The sequence below is a fragment of the Helicoverpa armigera genome, chromosome 10 (assembly GCF_030705265.1).
Source record: "Helicoverpa armigera isolate CAAS_96S chromosome 10, ASM3070526v1, whole genome shotgun sequence".
Taxonomy (NCBI): domain Eukaryota; kingdom Metazoa; phylum Arthropoda; class Insecta; order Lepidoptera; family Noctuidae; genus Helicoverpa; species Helicoverpa armigera.
The window spans coordinates 10,829,934-10,855,341 of record NC_087129.1 but is presented as its reverse complement, the minus strand read 5'-3'; the positions used below and the strand labels follow the sequence as shown (position 1 = coordinate 10,855,341).

General features: G+C 37.2%; 1 protein-coding gene across 1 annotated transcript in view; it reads left to right on the top strand.

Moving 5' to 3' along the window:
- Nucleotides 1-5,501: 5,501 nt before the first annotated feature.
- Jing (jing) overlaps nucleotides 5,502-25,408 on the top strand; it is a 127,441-nt gene continuing 107,534 nt past the window's right edge. Inside the window, exon 1 of the mRNA XM_064036672.1 lies at nucleotides 5,502-5,871. Coding sequence (XP_063892742.1) covers nucleotides 5,516-5,871 — 356 coding nt within the window. The 5' untranslated portion in view covers nucleotides 5,502-5,515. The remainder of the gene's footprint in view (nucleotides 5,872-25,408) is intronic.

Sequence of the window (25,408 nt, the reverse complement as noted above, 5' to 3'; positions counted from 1 at the left end):
CACCAATAAAATAAGTGTAATACATAATTTAAATCACTTTAAATCCTTTTTCTAGTAGCCGTGAAGAAATTAATATCATCTTAGATTGTGGAGTACCTATAAATAATTGTAGCTTTAATATAAAAAGGGGAAAACAAATTGGCGCCCAACGAAACAACTTTGTCCATACTTCCATCTATTGTCACAGATAAAAAAATACGGAATAAAAAAGTAAGCTTGAAAAGTTATCAACTCTATCTATGGTTGCTTGTTATACACCTATGTCACTGGTACACCACTAGATGGCAGCATAGGTAAGTACGCGCCATAGGTATGATGAAATAAATGGTTCAAAGCAACAGGTGTTTGGAAGGCATGAACTTCACTATTAGGTATCTGTAGGTACGGCCCAGCCTGATTACTGCAATGGTAACTTAATAATATGTAGTTAAGTACTAGGCAAATGGAGTAACGGAACTCCAAAAAAAATATTTAGGCCTAATAAAAAAAAAACTGATAATGAGATTGTTACATTAGGGAAATTATGTAGGTATAGGAACCTACTTACCTTTAGGTATAGGTATACGTACGTACGTAGTCATGAAACTACCTACCTATAGGTAAGCACCTGAATAGCATTTGTAATTTATTTGGATATAGGTAGGTAGGTACAGTTATGACGGTCAGAATCATAATTTTATTAGTTATCTAACAACCCATAGGAGAAATAAAATGCATTCCTAAGTAATAAATAGGTACCTACTTACTGACGCAGCTGCGGCTTATGAATAGGCTAATAGGTACTACGGACTAAGCAGGATACCTACCCTACCAACAATAGGTACCTAAGTAGGGTATACCTGCCTCATTTTAGAAAATAAGGATACCCATTTCTCTCTTCTGCCGCTTACCTTTAAGGCTCAGAAACAAATAAGAAGGTGGTCATAATCATTCTCCTAAGTACAATTGGCATCGCTACCGACAAATCCTTTAATCTGATTCATAGTTTCCAAGGTCCTGGTAATCCCTTTTCTGCAAACAGCGGTAGGTAGACTACTTACTTAGCCAAAGTTCGTGCTCAAAACATTCTTTACAATAAATTTTACATCCTTTAGAAAAAAGTATTGGTGACATTGTAAAAAAATTACCTTTTTTAGGCCTAATGCACAGCTACTTTATTCAAAACACTAAACACCTACCTTCTGGAAGCCGACCCCACCATAGTTGGGAAAAGGCTCGGAAGATAATGATATTAATCTCTTAAAAAAATAATAAAACTATATACCTACTAGGTAGGTACTATGATTAGATAACTGTGAAAATAATGAAAAGCTTTGCCCTTTTTTATGTGTTCAATACAACGACTAATTACGAATAGGTACCTACCTACTTCGATACGGGACCCTCGGTATTATAAATTCCATTCGCGCTTGACTGGGTCGAAAAGAGAGCAAAACAAGTTGAAATGAAGATTTGTAACGAAAAATATCAAGGTCCTAAAGTGCCTATCGTATCGACGTAATTAAAAAAAAAACTTTCGTGATTGAATACCACACATAGGTTACCTAAGTAAGGTATTTCAAAGTATTTAATCAACAGGAATAATAAATAATGTAGATACGAAAAGTGGGTGAATTAAAATTAGGTAGGTACTTAAGCCATGCATGAGCATCAAAAACCCATCCGCAATTCTGTCAGCGGGGATCGTACCTGGCTACCAAATGGCTGGCTGACTGCATTGCCACAATCACGATGGATGGTAATGCAAATTGTTCGGCCTAAGTCTAAGTCTCGCCTCAATAGGGCAATTAAAGATCCGCTAGGCGCTAACATCGATTTGTGAAAAAAATATGGTCAGTCCCATAAAATAGAATGGGGGTGCCACCCTATTTTTTTATGGCTGGAGTCTCGTTCTAACTTATTTTTTTTAATAAAACACTTTTATTTTGTATTTTTAAGCCGATATAGCTCAGAGCTAACAATTGAATACGGTTTTATGAGCTACCTTTTCCTAGTTATTGACTGAATAAAAATTATTCCTGATTATTAATTTGGAACGCATTCATTACCTACGTTTCGCACGCATTTTTGGGCGGGTAATCCGCTCGAATCGTGCGAAAGAGACGACAATATAAGGGTGGATTTGTGGCAATCACCTGATGGACAACAAAGGAAAATATACCGTATTTCTATTGCGTGAAGATTGTATTTGTGTTAGAATTTAAATCTAAACAGGTAACATTACAAGCCAATCAGGTAAATGATTCAATGAAACAGCTGTAGATAATAGAGGGATTAGGTACTTTCCTACTACCTATGTACCTTCAAAAATTAAATAAACGGGATACATAACTAGGTATAAAAAAAACGAAATGTAAAACTTTTTCCTTATCTACCTATTTTATTCCCGCGTTTTGTTTGCTAAGCATGAAGTCTCAGACATAGACAACTAGAAATCTTTTACTCATTCCTATGATCGATCACACTACACCGTAGGAAATCATTATTTTAGTGCCTAAATATAGATAACATAGTTAGGCAAGTTTGAAATTACATCGTAAGTGTGTAATCGGAAATTATGATAATGTTCAAAAAGCTAGAGGGTAGAACGTGTCATTAATTTGGATGCACTTGTTAGTGTGGAGCAGGGTCTGTCAAGTTTGTTCTACGAATTGCATTAAGGTGGGCTTGAAAACAAGAGAGAGTCAACGACATCAGAGTAAAAGAGATAAATATATAATGTTGCCACCAAAAATACAATTTCGTATTCTCCCTAATAATGAGCGTATAAATTGATTTTTAAAGTAAATTACCCTTGAAGATACTTTTAGCTATTATTCTAATGCCAAAAAATATACTTAGTTGAGAAATATTAGATATAAAATTTAATATTACTTATTAGAAAATATATATGGGGGATTATGTGTGGCAACACTAATGTCCGGACGCCATATTGGTTTTGACATTGTTGACGTCACAAGAAAAATGTCTGCGGCCGGTTGCGCACCATTTTATCTTGTACTAATGTTTATTTGTAATAAATAAACTACTTCCATTTAATTCTACATACATTGATAACGTTGAGTCGAGCTTGCTCCTCCGTTGCTGTGTTTTGGTGAAATTAAGTGTGTATTTGTGAGATATAGACTCGGTGTTGAGACAGTGACTTGTTTGATTTTGTTTTGTGTTTAATTCGCGATGAGTTCACAAAAAGAAAACACAAGAATCTGCTGCTTGTGTGGATCTTCACCTTCTAAAGATCCCAGCATCACTTTGCATCGGTTTCCAAAGCCTGGCACTAAAATGCTCTGCGGTATGTACACTCCATGCTATTCGTCTTAGACGACATAGAATACCACATTTATTGTTAATTCCGCTTCTAACTACCACAAACTCACGTAACATATATACCTATATACTTAAGTCCCAACTTTCCTTGCCAAAAATCATTAGGTACTTACTATAAAAAGTTTTCTTGCTTACACCATTCCCGTATCTAATATAACATCTCTTTCAATCAAAGCGAAGACTACCCACTGACATGATATAATAATATCTTAACTCGGAAAATGATTAAAATAGTGTGTAATTTGAGAGCAGTGGTGGCCAGTGGTAACTGCCCCAACTTACGAGTGGTAGGTCGCGGGTTCAAACCCGATCTGGCGCATAACTTTGTGTAATTTATTTCGTCACTACTGCTCTCAAAACGGTGAAGGAAAACATCGTGAGGAAACCAGCATGTCCTAGAACCAAAAAATTCGAAGACGTGTGACATCCACCAATCCGCACTGGGCCCGCGGGTGGATTATGGCCCAAGCCCTCTCCTAGAGAGGCTGTGTCCCAGCAGTGGGAACATTAGAAGGCTGATGATGAGTGTGTAATTTTGATATTTTTAATTTTCAGTTGTGAATTATGGGCAAAGTATTGCTTCCCAAACGAAGCCTGGTCTTCACCAAAATTCCAGGACGCCTCCATAAACAACATAAGATGCTATGCAGCAAACATTTCAAAAGCACATGCTTTAATGAGAAGAAGTTGTTCAGAACAGCTGTACCTGATGTTTGTAAATATCAAAATATAATTGGTCTAGTGTCTTTCTCTTCCTAATCATTTCTATAATAAAGAAGAAATAACACCAACGTTTATTACACAATATGATAGAATAATTTAAACCATGTCTGTAAACTTGTTGTTTGTTAAACAAATCGATAGTATTCTTTATTGTATAATAACATAGTCTTGTTTTTATAATAGTAACACTTTAAAACTAACTAGAATTTTTGTTTGTTTATGTTTTGATGTTGAAATTGTATGCAATAGGCCCATCCATACTTGTTATTTTGGACGAAAATGTCTGAAATACCTACCTAAATTGATTAAATTCATGTATTTTAAAATTCATTACATAGGTGCACATACTTGTGATTTATGAACACCTTTTGTACCCTATTTCTGGAAATAAATTATAATTATTAACATGCTAAATAAAAAACTCTTGTACTGTAATCTTCCTTTTATTACACTGCTGCACTGCTCTATAAAGATAAATATTAGCAATTTATGCACAAGTACACTGTGTTTCATGTCGATTATTGCTGAGCAAAATGTGATAATCTTGCTCAGCCATAATCGAAACGACTGGGGCCCGATTCTCCTAATTTTACGATTCAGTCGAGTCGATTCACATTCGACTGAGATTCAATCCGACTCAATTACGATTGAAGCATATGTGGCATTCCGCTATTTTTTCTTTGAAATAAACGTTTTTATCCTTTTCTGTCATTCAATAATGAATCATTTTGTCTGCAAATGATTTACGATTGCAATATGATTGTAGAGCAAACTACCGTATAGACCAAAATCACCAAAATAGCAGACCAATCGCAAACCAATCGAATGTCGTTGGAATACGATTGGTCTTATATTAGTAGCAGAATGCCCGATATGGTTAAAACTGCTACTGCGATCATATTGCGATTCAATTTCTATTCGATTTTAACATTATTAACTTAGGAGAATCGGGCCCCTGTACTTGTGCATAAAATGCAATAAAAATGACCTATAGAATATACTGTAGTTTGAAACTCCCGCCCTAGCTTCTACTCTCTAGTTTTCGTGGGCGGAATATAGATGGCGCCGGCCGGTAAGGAAAAATTTCCTCATAAAATTTGTACGGAGTCGTTATTCTTCCCTTTAGGGTATATATGTTCTGTGGTGTGGAGCGAGCGTGGCCGCGGCAGTGTGCGCGCTCGTCATTACGTTGCATTATTTGTTACGTTAGGGCTGGGATGGGCCTGTCCCTATCGCCGCCGAGTCCTACGCCATCCTACGCTCCCTTCTCGCGCCGGTATTTGAATAGGCTCGCGTTGCGTAACGCGCGGCCAATGACAGCGCCCCTGCACATGCACGGGGGCGGAGTCGTTACGTCACCGCGGTCTGCCCCCGCGGCCGCGCAGCCGCCGTGACGTCACGCCGCCCCTCGCGCCGCGCTCCGCTCCGCGCGCGACGTCAGCGCCCATGCTGCCCGTGGCGTCTCATGGAAACTCGCGACAAAACACTCGTGCGCTCAAAGATGGCGGATGGGTCGCCCGAGGACCGTGCCGGCCCGAAACAAATGAACGATTTAACTTTTTCCGCGCCCGATAAAGGACTTGGTGACACAAAAAAGTGCAGTGGCGAAACATTTGACGGCGATAGTGTAAAGTTATCGTTCTACAGGGAACTGGAAACGAGTGAATCGTGTGAGAAAAGTGATACGCGCGGCGTGGCCGCTAATCGCGCCGCGGTCGTCGGTTCGTATTCCCGAAAATCGTCTGATGCGAGCACCGTGGACGGCGACGATAGGAAGAAGAGATGTCTGGACAGATACGACAGCTCCGAGTCTTCTGACAGGTATGTTGTTGATTATTTATGTTAGCAAAACGTACGCTCGCGTTTGTTTCGTAAGTTTGTTTGCGGCCGCGATGTTCTGAGAGTCAATGCTCCAGTGACCGGAGGCTGTTTGATTTCGATGTCATGGCCATTGTGAAAAACTTTGGGTGTTGCTATGGCGGCTCTAGTTCGGTTGAACGCCCTCGGATAGTGGTGCTGGGCCGCGGTGCCGCGACGCTACGTATTACCATTTGAAATTGTAGACTTATAAAAAATCGGCCTCGAAAGATAGGTATTTCAATTCTCATAACGGTGGCATCACGAATAAACATGATACATTTTGTTACATAGCTTGCGTTATCTAATTGCTGCTATACATAAATCGTTAAGTAACTTATTTTACGTACGTCCAGCTAGATAGTTGCCAAAAATAATAACCTTGGCTTTTAATTAGCTTCTAGCTAACGGTAAAAAGCTCAAAAAACGCCAAGATCTAAACTTTTTTTTACCGAAAACTTGTTCATCTTTCATCCTACGACGATTGTCTCTCTCTCGTAAGATTATGAGAATGCCTACGTGACTTGTTGTCGACTGTAGTTTTTTAAATAAAACATCACTTTTTTATGAAAATATCTCTGGCCTACCCACTTACATGTTAGCACATAATTATTTTAATAATACCACTTAAAATATAAGTTTTTGGTGTGGACAAACTGCTTAAAATCCATTGTAATTTACCCACATGCCATATTTATGATACTTTAAGAATGTATAATTGTAAATTATATTTCAACATTAATGAATACACTTAATGGGCATTGTTTCAGGTATAACAAAGTTTAATTTCTGGAAAAGAACATATTAAAATGTTTTACAATACAATGTCTTTCTTTAAAACCACAAAACAACTCTTTCACATCACCAAATTTGAAAGGAAGTTAAGTTTAAGAAAAAGCTGAATGCATTGTAATAATAAAACAAAAGCATGTCCACACTCAATTTATTTACTTAGCTACATATTACCTACCTTTGCCTTTGTAGAAAGTTTTCCATTCGCTGAAAACCAGTGTTACCCTTTTTATGATTTAAATAAGATTTTTATTGTAATGTTTTCTTTTCATAAATACCATTTATTGTATGTAACATTCTATAAAAATAATGGCTTTTGGGAATTTCACAAATGCTGAACTGTGAATACTCAAACATTATTAAGCATGATTTTATATAATACCTGTACAATATTTATATTTGTTGCAGTGTAAATTGGTAGCACTTACAAATGTTAATTGAATCATACTTTTAATCTTTAATTAATGAGTATGAGTATAACTTATTGAACTCCGTATAAGTTTAAGTGTCACTCGCATTCAGCATGATATTATGATTTCTTGACTTTGACAACTATCATTGCAGGCGATAAGTAAATGATGCAAACATTTTAAATCATTTAAATCTTCATTTATACTAATAAAGTAAAGTGTAGTAAGTAAGTAAGTAAAGTAAAGAGGATTTTTTTGTTTGTTTGTGCCCCAAGGGTCCGAAATTACTGAATTGATTTGAAAAATTCATTGTTAGAAAGCTACTCTCGTCCTGAGTAACATAGGCTATATTTTATCCCGGCACAGGCTCATAGTACTCTCAGGTAGTTCTCATAAGACATGGGTGAAACCACAGGGAAATGGTTAGTTATAAAATGTATTCAAAACAAAACTATTGAACTTGACTTCATTATAATAATATCAAGGTAAACTTTGGTCATTATCACGTCATGACGTAGAATTTGTCATGATATGATAAAAAAGAAATCTCTTTTGTGTGTAACTCTAGATATTATCAGAGTTTGCTTTTGTTTTTCGTTATCTGGCTGGGATTACCTAGTGACTGGCTGACTTGGATTACTTTTGGTTGCTTTTTTAAATAGGCCTTAGAAAGGGTTCATATGTTTTTTTTTCTTGTAAAGAGTAGAGAATTAAGAAGTGCATGACCTTATATTCTATTTCTTCGGTAGTTTGTTCCTAATCTTTGGTCTTGAAATATATTTTATAATATTTTGCACTTTTTAAGTACAGTCAACAACAAAAACAAGCGTTTTGTTTAGAAAATAATTGTTTCTCATTTGTTACAAAGCACGTAGGTATTTTGATATCTATATTTTAACTTATTGTCATGATTAGTCACCCTGACTGTTTATTATGTATAAATAAATAATAATATCTAATGAATTTCTTTTAAGGTCTTAAGATTGCATATTTTGCTTTTATCAGTAGGTATACCTACAAGTAGTTGATAAAAAAAAAATCTATTTACTGTAGTCTTGACTTGGCATTTTTGTTAAAAGATGCTAGTAATAGTGATAGCTTAATTACAGGCTTTGCATTGCAATATTAGTAATAACATAATAAGCATACTCATACATTCCAAATACCTAATTGTTATGAAATCAATTAACAAAACTTTTTGCTCCTTCTCACATGCCGTTAACTAATTTACAATTTTGTTTAAATACTTAAAAAGTTGCAAGTCTTTCTAGCTCTCTTTCTTGCTATGCGGCTCTTTTCTGCCCAGCTGTTTTACTTAAAATTTCAATTAGGCAAATTTTATTATAACTACCATGGGACTGTCAATAATTTCTTAGTAAATATAAGTGTAGTATTACCACAGATTACTATAATAGTAACTACGTGTGGGCGATTCTCTGTAAGCTCGTAATCGGCTGTCCGGACCGATTTTTTCAATAAATAGTTTAATTCTTATTTAAAAAATCATATTTTATGAAACTTTAACCCTGAAGCTTCACGGGCCCTTTGTTTTTATAACCATAATTACTTTAATTTTTTTTCTATACGTTTTAGAAGCTCGAAAAATACAGTCCCCTGGCTGTCCCTTTCACTGCATTCACACCTAGAAATGCGATTTCCGAAAAACTTGATGAGACTACTTTCACTTAGCAGTTAATATCACAAACAAAAATAATGAAATTATATTATTTTCGTAAAACAAGCACCCATTACAACTTTATTCATTTTAATAAACTCCTGTAAACTTTGTCCTGAGAATTTTAATACAGTCCCCTGCCAAAAATTTAAATCAATATTTAAAAAAAACTATAATATTTTACAATCCTTTTATTAGTGCAACGAAATGCAATTGTTGTGAAGTTGGCAAACTTATCAAATGCGGTAACGATACGCCATTCTGTTTAGTGTTAGAGCGTCATTTGTGAGGCGAACAAGCGTTTGGGCCGCTACCACACACAGGCCTCTGGTAAATAATTGTACGTAATTTAATTACTTAAATTATCTCTATTTATAGTTAATTGTTACATTATTTGTGCCTTAATTGATCGGTAGGTTCTTAAAAAACTATAAGACATCGGTTTCATAAATATTGTGAAATCTAACTGAAATACACAGTCCTCTGGCAACAGTCCTTTGCCAAAAAACGCAACAGGGGACTGTTTAACAAAACAGGGGACTGTGTATTCTGCGTATTGGTTTAATAGTTTTCATGAATTGTTTGTGTAAATTTATTCGCTAGTCTCTTTTATTAATTTAAGAATCAAACTATCATTGCATCGCATTATTTTTTTCCTTTATGAACTTGAATTATATTACACAGGCTGATCGAACGCACGTGATATGGCTCCTAAAAAGATGAAGCTATCCCGAGAGGAATTACTACAAAAAAAGAGAGAAGCAGAGCGGCAAGAGCGACTGCCCTATCTGACCTCCACAACTCAGTTACCCGTGCAACCGACTTTTTTTAACGACGCTAAAAATCATCAAATGACCCCTCCCGCTGCGGGTCAGAAGCGGTGAGGGAGTGTCAGACTTTTACTGACTAAAAATCCGTCGTGTTCGGTCGTAGGCCTTTAATGTACCAGGGCCGTGGTAACTCTTTCGTACAGTCCCGCAGCCCCAAAGGCCCTGGGCCTCGCTAGGGTTGCTGACATCAACTTGAGGAGCGCGTGGAACTACGCACGCCACCGACACGGGTTTGTTGTCTAAAAAGACGCAGGAACGATGAACCATCTGAACTCATCGCCCACAGACCCAGGCCTACGGTGGCCGGGAGTGATTACCTGGTCCAGCCGGCATGAGAGATGCGAACTCTCTGTCGTTCCGCCGCCTACTTCTCGAGCATGACTGCTTCGCAGAAGGAGGCGACGGCATCCCATTCCTCTCGCCCCGGACCATGGCATGAACCAGGGCCGGACGCCCTCGACGAGGATCCGGCGGTGTCCTTCCCATGCAGGGCACTCCTGGACTGTGAGGTCCATCGTGTCCTCGAAACTGTCCGCACAGTGGTGACACCCGGGCGCCACCTCACGACCGATTCGATACTTCCCAAAACAACCGTGTCCGGTGAGGACCTGCGTCATGCGGTAAATGAGGGCGCCGTGACTCCTCCCGAGCCACTCCTCAAAGAGATCCCCGCTATGGTGGCGTGCCCTAACCCTGTACCCCTTAGTTCGACTGGTGTTAGACTTACTGGCTTCTGACTACCCGTAACGACTGCCAAGGATGTTCAATAACAGCCGAGACCTACAGTCTAACGTGCCATCCGAAACACAGTCTCTGGTGAAAAGTTGCATTGGTACTTGCCTGACCTGGAATCGAAGCCGCGCCCTCATAATTGACAAGTTGGTTCTTTACCCACGAGGTCCACCACGACTTTTTCGCCGGCGACGTCATTGGTAAGCAGTTGAAAGAAATGGGTTATCAAACCAAACGCTCAAAATGGCGAAACACGTCTTTGCATAGTTCACAGCCACATAGACATGAAGCTTAGCGCTCTTCATACTGCTAACATATTAACTTACAACAATCACCAGGAGTTGCTGGAAGATCTATGTTGCGACGTATCAAGATCTATGTCGCGACGTATCAAGATCTATGTCGTGTCATGCTTGCGGTAATAAAAACCCGAAATATATGGCTTTTGATCATAGAAAAGTCATAAAATGTGGGTTTCTGTTCACATTCAAAACAGTCCCCTGATGCCTCAAACAGTCCCCTGTCATGATTTTTTGGAAAATCGCTAATAACTCGGAAAATAGGTACAAATTCAGTGGGCCTCCTTGTCTAACTAAATAAATAGTTAATTTTCTTTGGCATAGGACTAGGTTTTCTGTCAAATTTAAAAAAAAATTGCCAGGACAGAATTTGTATGGAGCTGAACGAGCTTAAAGGGAATCGCCCGTGTATAACATTGCTGCCAAGTATTTTTTATTTATCTAACATAATAAACACATTTTTTAATTAAACGAAATTAAAATGTTATAACCAACTCACTACTGCTTTAGTAGGCGGGCTGTACAGAATTACATTATTACCGAGTTTTTTTTTATACTAACATCTAAAACACATTTTTAACTTAATTAAATAAAATTAAAATGTTACAACAAACTGACTACTGCTGTAGTAAGCGAGCTGTAAAGCATGATACCACAGTTAGATAGCGTCGGTTAAGTGGCGATATGTGGGTCACCAATACCCTTGATAACGTTGGCGACATACACGAATTTAGGTGTGGTTGGTCCCGGTCAAATATGTGTGTGATAAGTCGATTGTTTTGTCATTGCATCTCTGTGTTTGCTTTTATTTATTATTTTATTATATCAATACTCTTAATATTTTATTAGGAAATGCATAGTTTCATAAAAAATCTTTTAGCATAGAATAGGAATATTACCTAGTAGAATTTTACAACTTCTATAGCAATTAGAACCTCTTAAGAAAAGTATACAGGAGTATATTGTAGCTAATTTCTGTTAAATGCTTTTTGTTTATTTATTTTTAGTATGCTACCAGTATTTGTACGTGATTGTGCCATTTTATTAGTTAGTATCTAGGAATATTGTTAATATTAGAAGTAGATAATGTTGCGAATCATTTGCATTGTTTTCTTAATGCATTCTTAAATTAACTTTGCTGCTACCGTACTTCACTTGTAACTTTAGTGCTATTACTTAAGTTATTTATTTAAATTTTAATAAATTAATTATTTATGTATGTGAATGCTGGTATGGTGCTTAGCTCAAAGAAATAAAAAAGTGTACCTTTATCAGTATCTCCCCTTACAGGCATACTTAAGTAACATAACACTATAACAACACAACAATAATTTAGAACAAAAATAACCAAACACTTGTAAACTTTCAACTAAACATTCATGCTCAACTGCTCACATACTTATATCTCAAGTGTTAAGAACCTTACAGTATCAGAACTCAAAATGTCATGCTTAAGCACTTATTTCAAGCTTAGCTGGTACTCCCAAAGCACTTAAGTCAGTATGTCAAAAGTTTTAATGACACATGCTATTGACAGGTGGTCACAGGTGCACTCAAGTGGTATATGACGTCACAAAAGTACTTTTAACTGATAGATAGGGCGTTAATGTAAGTTATACATACCTAGTTTATTTTGTTACACCCTGAAAAAGTTTCTACTTAAAGTTTTGTAGCATTTACTGATTGCTCATACAGTCAAAGGTATGGCACAGTACAAAGCAGAAAGGAAATAGTTGAACATTAATCAAGCCTTACCTATTGGCATATCAAAATACTTAAACTACAATCATTTCTTACACGTGTTCTATTTTCCTCAATTAAATATTAATTATGACTGCTTCGAATAGTCAATTTTCCCTTCAGTAAAGGCTATCTCTAGTTTTAAAGGAAAAGTGAAGTGACGTCTATTATTTTAATGGTTACCAGTTTGACTTTCCTTATAATGTGCGCTTAAAAATAGGTAGGTACAGTCAACTTCAGGTCAGTGGTAACAGTTTTATACTAAAATCGTACTTGTTACTATTAAGTTAAGGTGCATGACAGTTACCACTGATGTGCAGTCTACTGTACATGTATGTAGGTATATAATGTATGTAATCACAACGCGGCCGTATTTGTTGACAAAGTATTATCTGGGGTTGCTGAACTGAGATGCACCTAGTTGTATAACAGCCAGTTTGTGTCATTGTGCTTATTGATAAGTCCAATTGAGATATTACGTGGTACATACGACAGTTGTATATCTACATAAATAGGTACATACTTACTACATATGTACTTGTTAATACATAACTTTTACATGTGTCAGACTTGTTTCTAATCGTACTCGGTTTTTAATCATTTCATTTAGGTATTATTTTTTCAGAATGAAGTACCTTTTGGTTTGAGGAAATAAAGATGTTTTTGGCAGTATCTCTATTTATACAGCGTGTTTTTATGATGAAAATTGATAATGGTGTGTGAGTCACGTTCTAACGCACTCTACTTCTATCAGTAATACCATGAAATTATTAACTAGGTATACCATAACACAGGTGCCATTTTTTGGCCACTTCAACTAAATCAAGGATTCCAGAAAACTATGATTGTAAAATAACACACTTATTTACCCATATTGACTTTAGTAAACAAACAAGTTCTACTGAAATTTTAACGCAATGGTTTTCGTTAAATATCAATTCGATAACGTTTATCTAGAGTTCAATATATCGATAAGGGACACTTGAACCATGCCGTGCGTTATCGATTCATAGCTCACGTAACTATTTCGTCGATATTATGCTGTAATTTTTAACGTGGCAACTGTAATCAGATCGATCTTACAGTATGAGCGGTAAAACTGAGTCATATTCTGGTTTCCATAGTTTCACCATAAAAGACCTTCATATTCGTTGTTATCGAAATGTCTTATCGATAACTTTTTTTCTAATATTCTTTACCACTGAACCTTTATTAATCAGAAAAAATATGTATAGATATTTCCAAAAAGCATTATCGAACATTGATAACCCTGAAACGAATCCAAGTGACCCCATGGCCCAAAATCGTAACCTTCTATAACTCTGCACATCTCTCACATTTCCAATATCATCGATCCTATTAGGTACGTTTAATCCAATGCCAACTAAAGCCGACTTGTAATACTTATTACAAGAAATAAATCTCAATTGAAAACCAGGAATCATGCCAAAACAATTCAAACACAGCTCCATAAATTACAAAACAACCCAGGCACCAATACTAGTCACAGCCACACCACAGCCAGAACGTAAAAACACGAATACAAAGCTAGCAATATTTTTGCTGAACTGGCGCGAAAGTTTTTAAAGTGACGTGGAAATCACCTTAGAAAAGGAACAAAGTTAGTTGGCGGTCGGTAGGTAGTAGGGCATTCACGCGAGCCTAAGCCACAAAGGGTGAGTTGTAAAATAAAAAGTTAGGAGTTCTAACCGGGCGTGCCGGGGACAGCGAACGGGTTCCCGGCCGCGCAATGGTAAGCTGCTGTTTATACGACGCCACTTTTCAAAAGCGACCGGCTCAAAAACTTGTAATCTTCTACAATGTATTAAATAACGCCTAGAAAGTAAAGTTTACCACCTGTCTTAACGACGAACATTTTCTTTTGTGACTGTAAGGTTATATGTAAATGCGAAACATAAAATAGTAACAGCAAAAAACTCAAGTTGTAAAACTGTTTTCGCGGGAATATAAAAACGTGTACTTTGTATTCAGAGTAGAATTCTTTGACTTGCAATACTGAGAACGACGACTGGGAATCATTTTCGCGGTATTCATGAAATTGAAATTACAAATATCCATAAAATCAGCTGATATTCCCAATCAAATCAGCTGGATACGAGCCCTTAAGGCATGTACTTACCGCGGTGCAGCGCGCAACCGGTCGGTCGCCCCCCGCGCGCCCGCCGCCCCGCTGTCATTAGAAGCGTGCGCGGGCGCATTGGCCCTCGGCCGTTGCGCATGCCCCGACTTATGGGCTCAGAACGGTGGATGTGATTTGATTTGAATTTCGGAACAGCTCGCCTTTTAGTATAAGGCCTTGTAGAATGCAAGTAAAAACTTAACGATCAGAAAAGCATCGGAATTGGAAATTGTGTTTTTAAATATTGGAGAAAAAAACTAAGCGAGGATTTATGCTTATTGGCATGAACTGGAGTGGCCTGTATTGTATTGTAAAGTCGCCACAAAAACTAAGAATACACCGATGAAATTGGCGAAGCTATCATTTTAGAAACTCGATTTCAAAAAGCACTTAAAGCCTGTTATGGTTTTATTGGAGGTCAATATTGAAAATGAATATATAAAAATATTGCCAGTAAATCACACAAAGGACCTAGACCTCGTAAAGTTCCTCGACCACTGCAATCGTAAGAAAGAAAAAATGATTACGGCCGCAGATGATACGGAATTCCTGTCTTTGTGATGATCACGGCATCGGCACAGACAAGTTTGTAATAAAACGACACTGGTCCGGTCAGGTAGAAACTGAGTCATCAACGCCAACCGTGGTCGTTCAACTTTCATTATTGTTTATTTATATTTTTATTGTTCGAAGTTTGACGCGTGCGTATTGCCCAAGTCACAAGTCGTAAAGCAGACGAAAATCTACCAAAATTGTCTGACAAGACAATGGTTTCTGCCCGACTAAAGGGCACCGTTAGACCATTGTTGAAAATTTGGTCTTCAGTGGATGTGAATAAATTGAAATGTGGATAAATTGTAACTTGGCCGTGACCTTTTCCTTTTATTATTCTACAATCCTAATTACTAGATATCGCTCTGGAGCACTTAATTGGACATATTGTGATATTCACATACATTAACCTTAGATGAATTCTTTATCTGATAAGTCTGTATACGCAATCCATTTGCGTAGTCATATGTAAACTGCGTCATGTTGCGATTTCATAATCACCATATATAGCACAATATCACGTTGTAACGATTATTATCATTTGATCAAAGATATGCCGATTGTAGCGCAAAGTGCAAAGATTTCATGACATCGCGGCATATCCACTTCGTCATCATTGGTCAACTAGAAAACCTTCATTGCTGATCACTAGGCCTACGGTAATTTTAGCTAACGGCACTTACGTAGGTACATACATATGTATAATGCAAGAAATCAAACCTACTTCAATTGAAGTCTGCACACTAACCTGACTCGGAGAACGTGGAATGTAAATAACCTTGGAAATACTCACCTATTCAGTATCTGCCTGATGTGTGCCTGTCTATCGTTTGTTTACTCTGAGACTGAAATATTGACGAGCTCTCCGTGCACCCTTTACAGCAATATTTTTTCATTACACCAGTAATTTTATCAGGCTTTGGAACTAAGATCTCTTTGTTTGAGCATATGGCAGGGCGATAACTTACACCGACATTCTACTGATTAATGTTACTATTGTAACATCAAATAAGGTATAACAAACCTAAAGTGGTCGTTTTATTTACTACCAACGTTATTTCTAAAACATTTTCAAGTCAACATAATTGGTGTTAACAAATGGAACGAGAAAAATAGCCAATTAAAACAGGAAAAGTTTTATCACGGGTTTTTGTCTGAACACTCAGTGCGGAAACATCATTTGCACATATTTCATGGTATTTAATTGCGTGATTAATGAGTTTTAGTTTATCAAGCAGGGGAACCACATCCTTCCATACTCCTGCTGATAGTTCGAGAACGAGTTCTAAAGTTCAACTATAAAGTCTATTAATTAATGGACGAGAGCAAATCAACTCGAGAACACGAAATGAATCGGACATCACGATTCGAAGTGAAGCCATTAGTACCACCAAACTATGGACCACAAGTTTTAAGTTTCCATCCCACATAGAGTATTTCTCATGTGGTACGTCATAAAGAATCAGTGCAGTCAAAGGGCAGTGATGTACAAACTGGTTCCTCGCTAATGCAATTATCGGTTGCTTCGTCGAGACTGCTCTAAGTGACCGAATGGATACGTGAAAGAAGACCGTGTAACGTTTAAATGAGAAAACCTTTTATGTTTGTGGTGGTTGCCTCTATACGAAGCAAGAATTCCGTTAACTAAAATGGAACACAGCTCGCAGGATCGGGTTTGGAAGCTTGTTCTAGAACGGTTACAACAAAAGTTGCTGAAGTTATAGCAATAACTAGGAAGGAAAAATACAGCGCTGAATTCAGATAAAAATATGCCAAATAGGGTCTCACGTATGACGCGTGAATGATAATGGCGTCTACCTGGAAATTACTGGTTTGAGGTTTTTCCAACCGGATGCCGGACGATCATTAGAAATGTTTTGAAATTCGTCATGCCCGGCTTGCAGGAAGTCGTTTTCATATTTGAAACTTTCTTGTTAAGGTCATTTTTTAAGAGTTCAAAGTTCTTTAGGAGTGAGTAGCGTTTTATTAATTGTTGATTTGGGCGTGGGTGTACCCTTTAGGCTAAGTGATTTAATAGGTTATAATACAGGCATTATACAGTCCTCATGTATTCTTAGAATCTGTGTCCTTTGTTTTTCCAAGAGGTCAATTAAAAACTATGTTTCATATTTTGTAGTTTTTACCTCCTATTATAAGCTACAATTATATTATTTTTCATCGTATAAAAATCGATACTCGGTTTTTAATATTATAAGGTATTTTTCTTTTATAAGCGAGCAGCTGCCCCTATGCAGCCGGAACACACCTGCTTCAGTGGTCCCAGTCTCTTTCACCTTTGACATTTCACAAAAATGTTATGGCGATTCGATTATTTATTGTGCTTATAGATTCTTTATCTATAACTTCATAGCATACATCGCTTAAGAAATTTTAGTAGCTTCGTTATTACCGGGACAACTGCTGCTACCCACGCGTTCTGTAATTGACTCGTACACATGTCACGAACTACGTTTTAATGGTCAACTATCTCTTTGTTTCGAAAGAATACGATAAAAATCTTTCTCAGCAGAACTCCCACTAAGTGACGTACATATAGAATTTTGATTTGTATGTAGCGCTGATCCTTGTCAATTACCGCCATTAAAAATTTAAATACCGATTACGAAATTTTAGGGTTAGGTTAAACGTGTTCTATAATTAGCGAATGGTCGGACGATCGGGCGCGGACGATTCTCTGGTACCCTTTGTTATTATTTAAATTATAAACGATTAGTCTACCAAATACTACGCTCGAGGCGACGCGTGTGCCGCTACGTCATCCTTGCATTTGAAACTGCGATTTGGCGATTGTTTTTATCTAGTTTTTATTTGAAGGACGGGCAAGGACGACCAAGAAATTAGCCGAAACAAGTTTTTGTTCAGTGCACGAACGCTATAAATATATTTTGTGAGCAGTTAATATATTCCGTTTATGTTATTGACCTTTACATATTGTCTGATTAGTTCGTGTCTTCGTGATAATAGTATGTCTGAAGTTCGTAATAGCTTCGGTTATATTTTAGTAAAGCCAGACAATGAGAGACGTCTTCCGAACCGAATACCATTGGGGATCCCGGAGGGAAATTGTAGTTAGACAATGCATTTGACTTTCCAACTGAACGTCGGAATGTATCTAGAAATGCGATGCACGTCTGGGTATTGGGTGGTTAAGAGATATTCCTTCTGTTATATTTTTTACCGCACATAAGAAATAAGCCGGATCAACGAGTGCATAATCCCAGTTCGTGATTGAATAGTGAACTTTTTTCTACGTAAAAAAAATCAATAGACTTTGCTGTGTGCAATACCTGCATTTATTCAATTTGAGGATGTTCCGTGAGAATTTTTTTTACTTTTACCCCAAAATATCTTTTGAGAATTTTTATTTCGAAATAAAAAAAAGCTGCCAAAATAGGGGTCATGTTTTGAATGGTTGGTCTAATACGGCGTGCACACATAGCTATAGGTGTGAACGTGAGGTATTCGGGGCCCTCTATACGTAGGCAGCTAAGTCAACAATTTATTGGAGCCCATCTATCAAGACAAACGTCGTCGTATTGTCCAATTGCATTCCTCGTATTTCAACTGAGAGTAGTGAGCGACAAATTCTCCACACCAATAATTCCTTCGTAAATTCTAACATATCTTCCGAATTAAGAAATGTAATGAACATTTCTTTTAATTTAATTTTCTGAACGGATATGTTCGTGGTCACGCTGGGAGAAAATAGCTCTCTGTTCCGCGGTCAATGATCTGATAACTACAGGATATGATTGAATTGAGAGGTTGCGATATTGTTCACAAGGGTCTAGGATTCTTTCATATGAATGATCATATCAAATAATGCGAAAAAGGTATTGTAATTGGTATAATTGCAATTTAATAAAACAAAGCCTCTGCTCTCAAATTACCAATTTGCATTAACCACGATCCACGTATTTGTAGAACCATCCTTCGTTCCAAAACTGTTCACTTCCATACCGCAATATATTATTAATTTACCATTACATAGTCTAATTTCGCGTGATATAATACGAGATATTTTGCCCCAAGACTGGGGGTAAACACCAATTAATCCTGGCAACACGATACATTTCAAGGGTGGAGGGGGCCCGCTGATGGCAGATTGCTGCATAATCCCGCTGCATTTCTACTGCTTCCGATGCAATCGCCCAAGAGAGGGCGTTTACAAAGGGGAATCGTACCATGGACATCACAGGGGCTAATATATTTTTCTTTACTTCATTGTTTGCAGAGAAATCGATGAAATCGTATGTGAAACCTTTTTCCCGGATCTAATACAGCGGTTTGAAATTAAAGCTTCAATTACGGGGAATTTTATCAGTAGGATATTCCTGAAGATAAGATGTCTGCTATTTAGTAATTTTCATTGTGATAATCGCATAATCATTCATGACACGATTACCTATAACATATTTAGTGAGTAATGGTGAATCTTCTATTCTATTTTTAGACTTCTATTATCATAACTATGACTGTATCGAACTTTATATGCTACTCTAAAATATAACCGAGGGGATGATCCCCAAATTCCACAATATTTTCAAATGTTTCCTTCCCTAAACATTGTTTAATTTTGCTACTTCACGCTCATTGTCATTTGTTGTGCTGACTTGACAGTAACCGAAATGCTTTTTGGAAGCTCACAAATATCAGTTCACTTTACATCCAGTCACGTAGGCAAGTTTGGAAGTTTCTCGAAGTTCACGATTGCCATCGCTCCCTCCTCGAGAGACTAAAGGTATTTGTTAATTACCCCGAAACGCAACACCGTTAGACGTTCAACTTCAAACTACAAAATTAATTCCTTATCTCATATCTTTACATAAACTCGGTGTACTGAACTGACGGTTTTCGCATACAATTAGTGAACGCCCGAATAAATATTTGGTTTAAATACAAAACATGATATATTTTGAAATAAGATTACGTTTTAACATCGTGAGTTAACAAGTCAGTGTAAATTATTGAGATAATCTTTTATGTTAGATTATAATCTTTAAAAGAATCTACGTCATAAGCATTTGACTGATTCTAAACGAAATTACAATTGAGTATGCATATTTTATTGTAGTAAGTAGATACTTTTAACAAATACTAATAATAGTGCTAAAATATACCCATAGCACATAAAATTTTATTGCTTACAATTCCGGATTTGTTGAACCATTACAGCAATTTAATGAGCTGGCTAACTGTAAAATAAATGGACTAATCCAATAAATACATTTATATCACCTTGACATGGCTTAACTTCTAGAGTGGTGAACGAAAGATTAATAAGAAGGATTAAGTTCTGAAGTTGAATTTACATAAGAAGGGAGGGACACCTCTATCGATTCATAGCGACAGAATAATATCAAAAATAAACTTCAATGTAGATACAAATTAATTCTATTAACTGAGTCCGATATCTATCACAGTTATTACACTAACAAGCAAATTGCATAATTACGTGATTAAAATTGATGTTGTAATTCAATCGATTGATATTCGAAATATTTGTCTACACACCTGCGTTGGTACTTCACTAATGTATTTATGTTTATAATCGCAGAATGTTAAAAATATTCCAAAAGTCGCATTTAGATCTATATCAATGCTCGCTATTTCGATAATAACTGTTGCATTCTTTACAATAAATAACTGAAATCTTTACCATTTGAGAGTCAAACAGTTCAAACAACTAATTATTTTGTACTATGTATCGTCTGAAAAAGTTATCTGTCGATGAAGTCAATAAACGAATATCTCCGAACCCAAAAAAAAACAAAAACGATAATCTCAAAAAAATACATTCGAATCGATAGTCGAGTAGGATTCCGTATCGATACTCGCTGCGATCGCCCGCGATAAATCAGCGTTCCCCGCGCTCAGCTTGACCATTTTATTAAATTCCGCGATTAAATACCCGCCAGCAACATTAAACGAAAACGTTTCGATATTATCGCGATATCTCGACACCTCGACTCACCTCGCCCTGTTTATAATTACGAGTTCGCCTCGTCCCCTCGTCGTGCCGGGGTTGCATAGCGAGCGAGAACGATGCTTAGCATAGCTTAAACCCGACCCGGGCATACCGCTGTAACCAACGCTTTTTGTCATAAACTCGTCTTCCAACCAAGGTTTGTTATGGAAATTATAAAATAAAAACATTCTCCTTCTATAGTTATAGTTTTTACTCTTCCTATATTTGTACCATGTTTACTCAGATAAGATGTAATACCAAGTCGTTACCACTTTTTAACATTGCTATCTTACCGAAGAAAAACTGATCATGCAATTAGGTAAAGCTTTACCAAGATAAAATCCAGTCTAGACTACTTATTTTATCTTAATTGTATAATTTAATTCTGTAAGTGATTTATTCAATTTAACACTGACTGTTAAGCTCTTCTTTGTTCCATCCATCCATACTATAAGGGTAAAATTCTGCAAATTAATATTACATATTTTACTCTATTCAGAGACTAGACAATCAAATTCGGGATAAAGATAAAATAAGGATTTCAATGTAAGTTCTCCCATACTTACAATTTTAAACAAACATATTCCTTGAAAAGATTCTACAGTATTATTGAACGAAATGCACAAAATATTTCATATCGAATTGAAAATAAATCATCGCCAATATGAAACGTTGCCAACGTGAGACGCTCGCGAGAAAATTTAAGTGCTCAATTACATAAAGTTCTATTTCACGGAAACATCGGTTTGCATAAATTTCACTATCGAAGATGTATAGTTTAAGATAAGTTGGTGAAAACTTGTTCAAATATTACAGCATTTGAATATTTCTGTGGGATGTACAAAAATATGATAGCAAGAATGTGAAAATAACAGGGCAAGAACCAGATATAAGCACAGTGCATCTCTTAATATTTAGTGTATTGTATCACACTCTTCTCTATAAGTTTCTTAATTGGTTAGGAGATTTATTAATCCTCAGGTCATATCTTCTAGAATTCAAAATGTAATGCTGCTAAAAGAAATCATAAACACTTCTATTTAAAAATACTCCCATACAAACACTCTCACAGCACCTTACTTCACTCAATAAATATATTATTACTTACATAATGATTTATAGTAGTTCCGTGGCAGCCCAGCTCCCTTCGACAAGAATTCGGGTCCCCTTGCAAGCAGGTGTGACTGCCGGTTTAGGAAACCCCCCCAAATGAGGAAAGTTACGGGACCTGTTCCGCTAATGACAATCTTTGGACAATATGAACAGGAATTACAACACTACTTTTTTGGCTATATAAGGATTAATAATAAAAAGCATTAGTTGTGCCGATTGTCGTTACGGCCAATGGTTTAATAGCCAAGAGCCTCGACGAACACCTCAGGAGGCTCTCGTTGGGCGGCTGGATCAAGGGACTGATTCAGAAGGCAGTACTCCTTGATACGGCACGTATTGTGAGGAGGTTTCTGTCTCTGGGACCCTAACCACCGGTACCTTGGACCCTGTGCCCGATATCGGTGGCAACCTATTTTTTATATTTTTAAATGTTTTTTATTTTTATATTTAATATTTAAAAATGTAAATTATATGTTCTAAATAAATAAATGACTTCAAAAAAAAGCATTAAATATTTTCATTCTGAGACCCGGTTCGAATCTTATCCACAAAGTATTCGATGTTTATGTAGATTATGTTTAATGAGCAATGTTGCAATTAGGGCTAAGGCGTAATCGTAATCATTAAATCATGATGATTATGATATAAAATTATCTTGAATTACTCATCTAAAATCATTACTTATGTCGTACTTGCCTCTCGGACATGACTTCTACATTTCTTGACAAAGGAGGGCGCCCATTACGTGTGAATGTTTATTTTATGATGTGACACTAACGTGATCTTGAAGTGGACGTACGAGAGGTTTAATGACGTCATTAACGTCACAAACACTAAGTGGTCGCCAGTTGGGAGAATTACGATCTTCTCTGCCGACGCCAGAATATGCGACCTTTAATCGTTAAACCTAATTTAAGATAAAACTGTTTAAAGTACGATAAAAGTCCAAATTATTCTAGCCGCTATCAGCAAACCCAAAAACTTTAATCTTGAAGAAAAGTTAATCAGTGATATTTGAATGTCATTTCCAATGACGCCATCTCAAAAGCTGCATTTAAAAAACTTATTTTTCTAATACTAATTGAACACCTGCTGATAAACTTGTTCATCTAATCTGGAATTCCACCACAACACATTGAGTAACACATCTAAATACCAAAATAACACATGCTTTTGTTAAACAAAGCTTATAAAAAGGCGAGTGCTGACAACCCCGGAGGCTTGCTAACAGCGCATTAATAACAACACCATGTGCATAAGTCAGGGCACGCGACAACATAGAAAGGTCTAACGTCATCGACCTAGAACATCTGCTTCATACAGGCTGCCTCTAGAAATATCACGTGTCTGGAAAATGTGGCGTGAAGAATTTTATGCGTCGACGGCCGGTGCAGCCTGCGTGAGAGATTTTATACGAGGTCCTGTCCGGTTATCGATTGGATAAAATATTTTATAGGCTCATCATTATTTTAATGCCCTTCCGGCATCAAGCGTTAAAATAGAAACTTGAACGTTCATTTTAATTTACACTCACAATATCTCTTCACAAATCAAGAAGCCGCTATTTTTAAAGATCAAAGCATATAAAATAGTGCATTAAAATTCTACTACCTATTTGATTCAGAGACAATTTATAATCTCGCAGGGGGAATCAATTTAATTATCTGCGATCAACAATGAGAGTATATACCATGCTTTTGTTAGTCACCGGCGCAGTTGTCCTGCCCACCCTCATGGATATAAAGTTATCGCGTTAGTGTCCATTAGCAATGCGAACGTGCCCCGTCAGTATACAGCTGCCTTAATACTAATAGCCTGATAAATTGTTATTATTGTTTCTGCTACAAAATGCTAAGGGGATGTCCCGAAGTCCGCGATCAAAAGAAAGTGTTTGCAAACATCGAGCTTATCGAAGATTGTTTTGTGTAAACGTATTTCATTGTTTTATTGTCAATCGAAAGTTTTTGTTCAATAGTAATGATGGGCAGCTGTAGGCGCCGCGGGGGAGAAATGTCATGGCTTCACTCATTATGTGGACAGGACAATGAGGATCCCTGCGATGAACTCATTCTGCTATTTACTCTGCGACAACATCACCGCCCTCGCCAAATGTGCGTGCGTGCTATCGACCCGCTATCTGAGTACTGTAGCGTTTTTGCCGAGCAATTTTGATAAGATAGCACTATAGTACCATTGATAATAAATCATCACAATTTATTTTATCGCCATCCCACATATTCTAAAGATTATAAAAGTGTGTTTCATCAACAAAAAATTTAATGATATAACAACGAAACTTTCCTGTACACTTTACAAATGTTATGAAATTAAGGGCGTGTTTGTTTCCTTTACCGGATACTCGGGACAGGGAAGCGCTGTAAAAGGAAGGCGACGACGAACATCAATTATGGCGAACGCTTAAATTGGAAGCTACACACCGTGCGTAGCCTGACACCAAAAACAAAGAATATGCTGTTAAAAACTGAAATCGATTACACAATTACAAAGACTGCGTGGTTTGATTTATGCGTTGTCCACGTACGACGATTGCATAATTGAGGCGCCTGCACTTCAAACTGGTTCGATATTTCATAGTAGCATTTCGATTTTATACGTGTTTTTTGCGGCGGGTGCGACATTAATATGCATTCGAAGCGCGTGCCGTCGGTCAGCTGTTTCTTCTATGCGGCCGCAAGCTGCGCGCGCCGTAAAAGGAAACAAGACTCGTGGATGGATTACGGCGATTACATCGCAATTATCCGAGCGAGCCGAGAGCTGCCTACGTAACATTGGAGCACTTTCGCGATCTTTGTTCCGCGCGACATTGACCTTGCCGCGCGATTCTTATGTAATGTTTTTCGGCGTCCGCTCCGTTGCCATTGAACTTCGTGTTCTTTTCATATACATGCGTAAACACGCGTCAGTGATTACCTTGTGAGGGTTCATTATCACATTTAGCACCGGCACGAACATTTCGTGGACGTAAAATAAGCATCCTCGTGTTGAGTATAGTCACCGCCATTGGTATGGCCGCGTCGTAACGCGATATTCGCATTCGCATGCGCTGTGCGATCGTTTTTATCGCTCGCCCATGCCTTGACGAGCTCTGCAGATGGCATTCACGATGCAGGCTTGAAGTTTTTACTGTCACCGCCTCAAGCTACACTTGGACAGTTATGTCGCTGACTCCTCAAGAATCTTTAATTTTCTTTGGTTATGTTCGCAACGA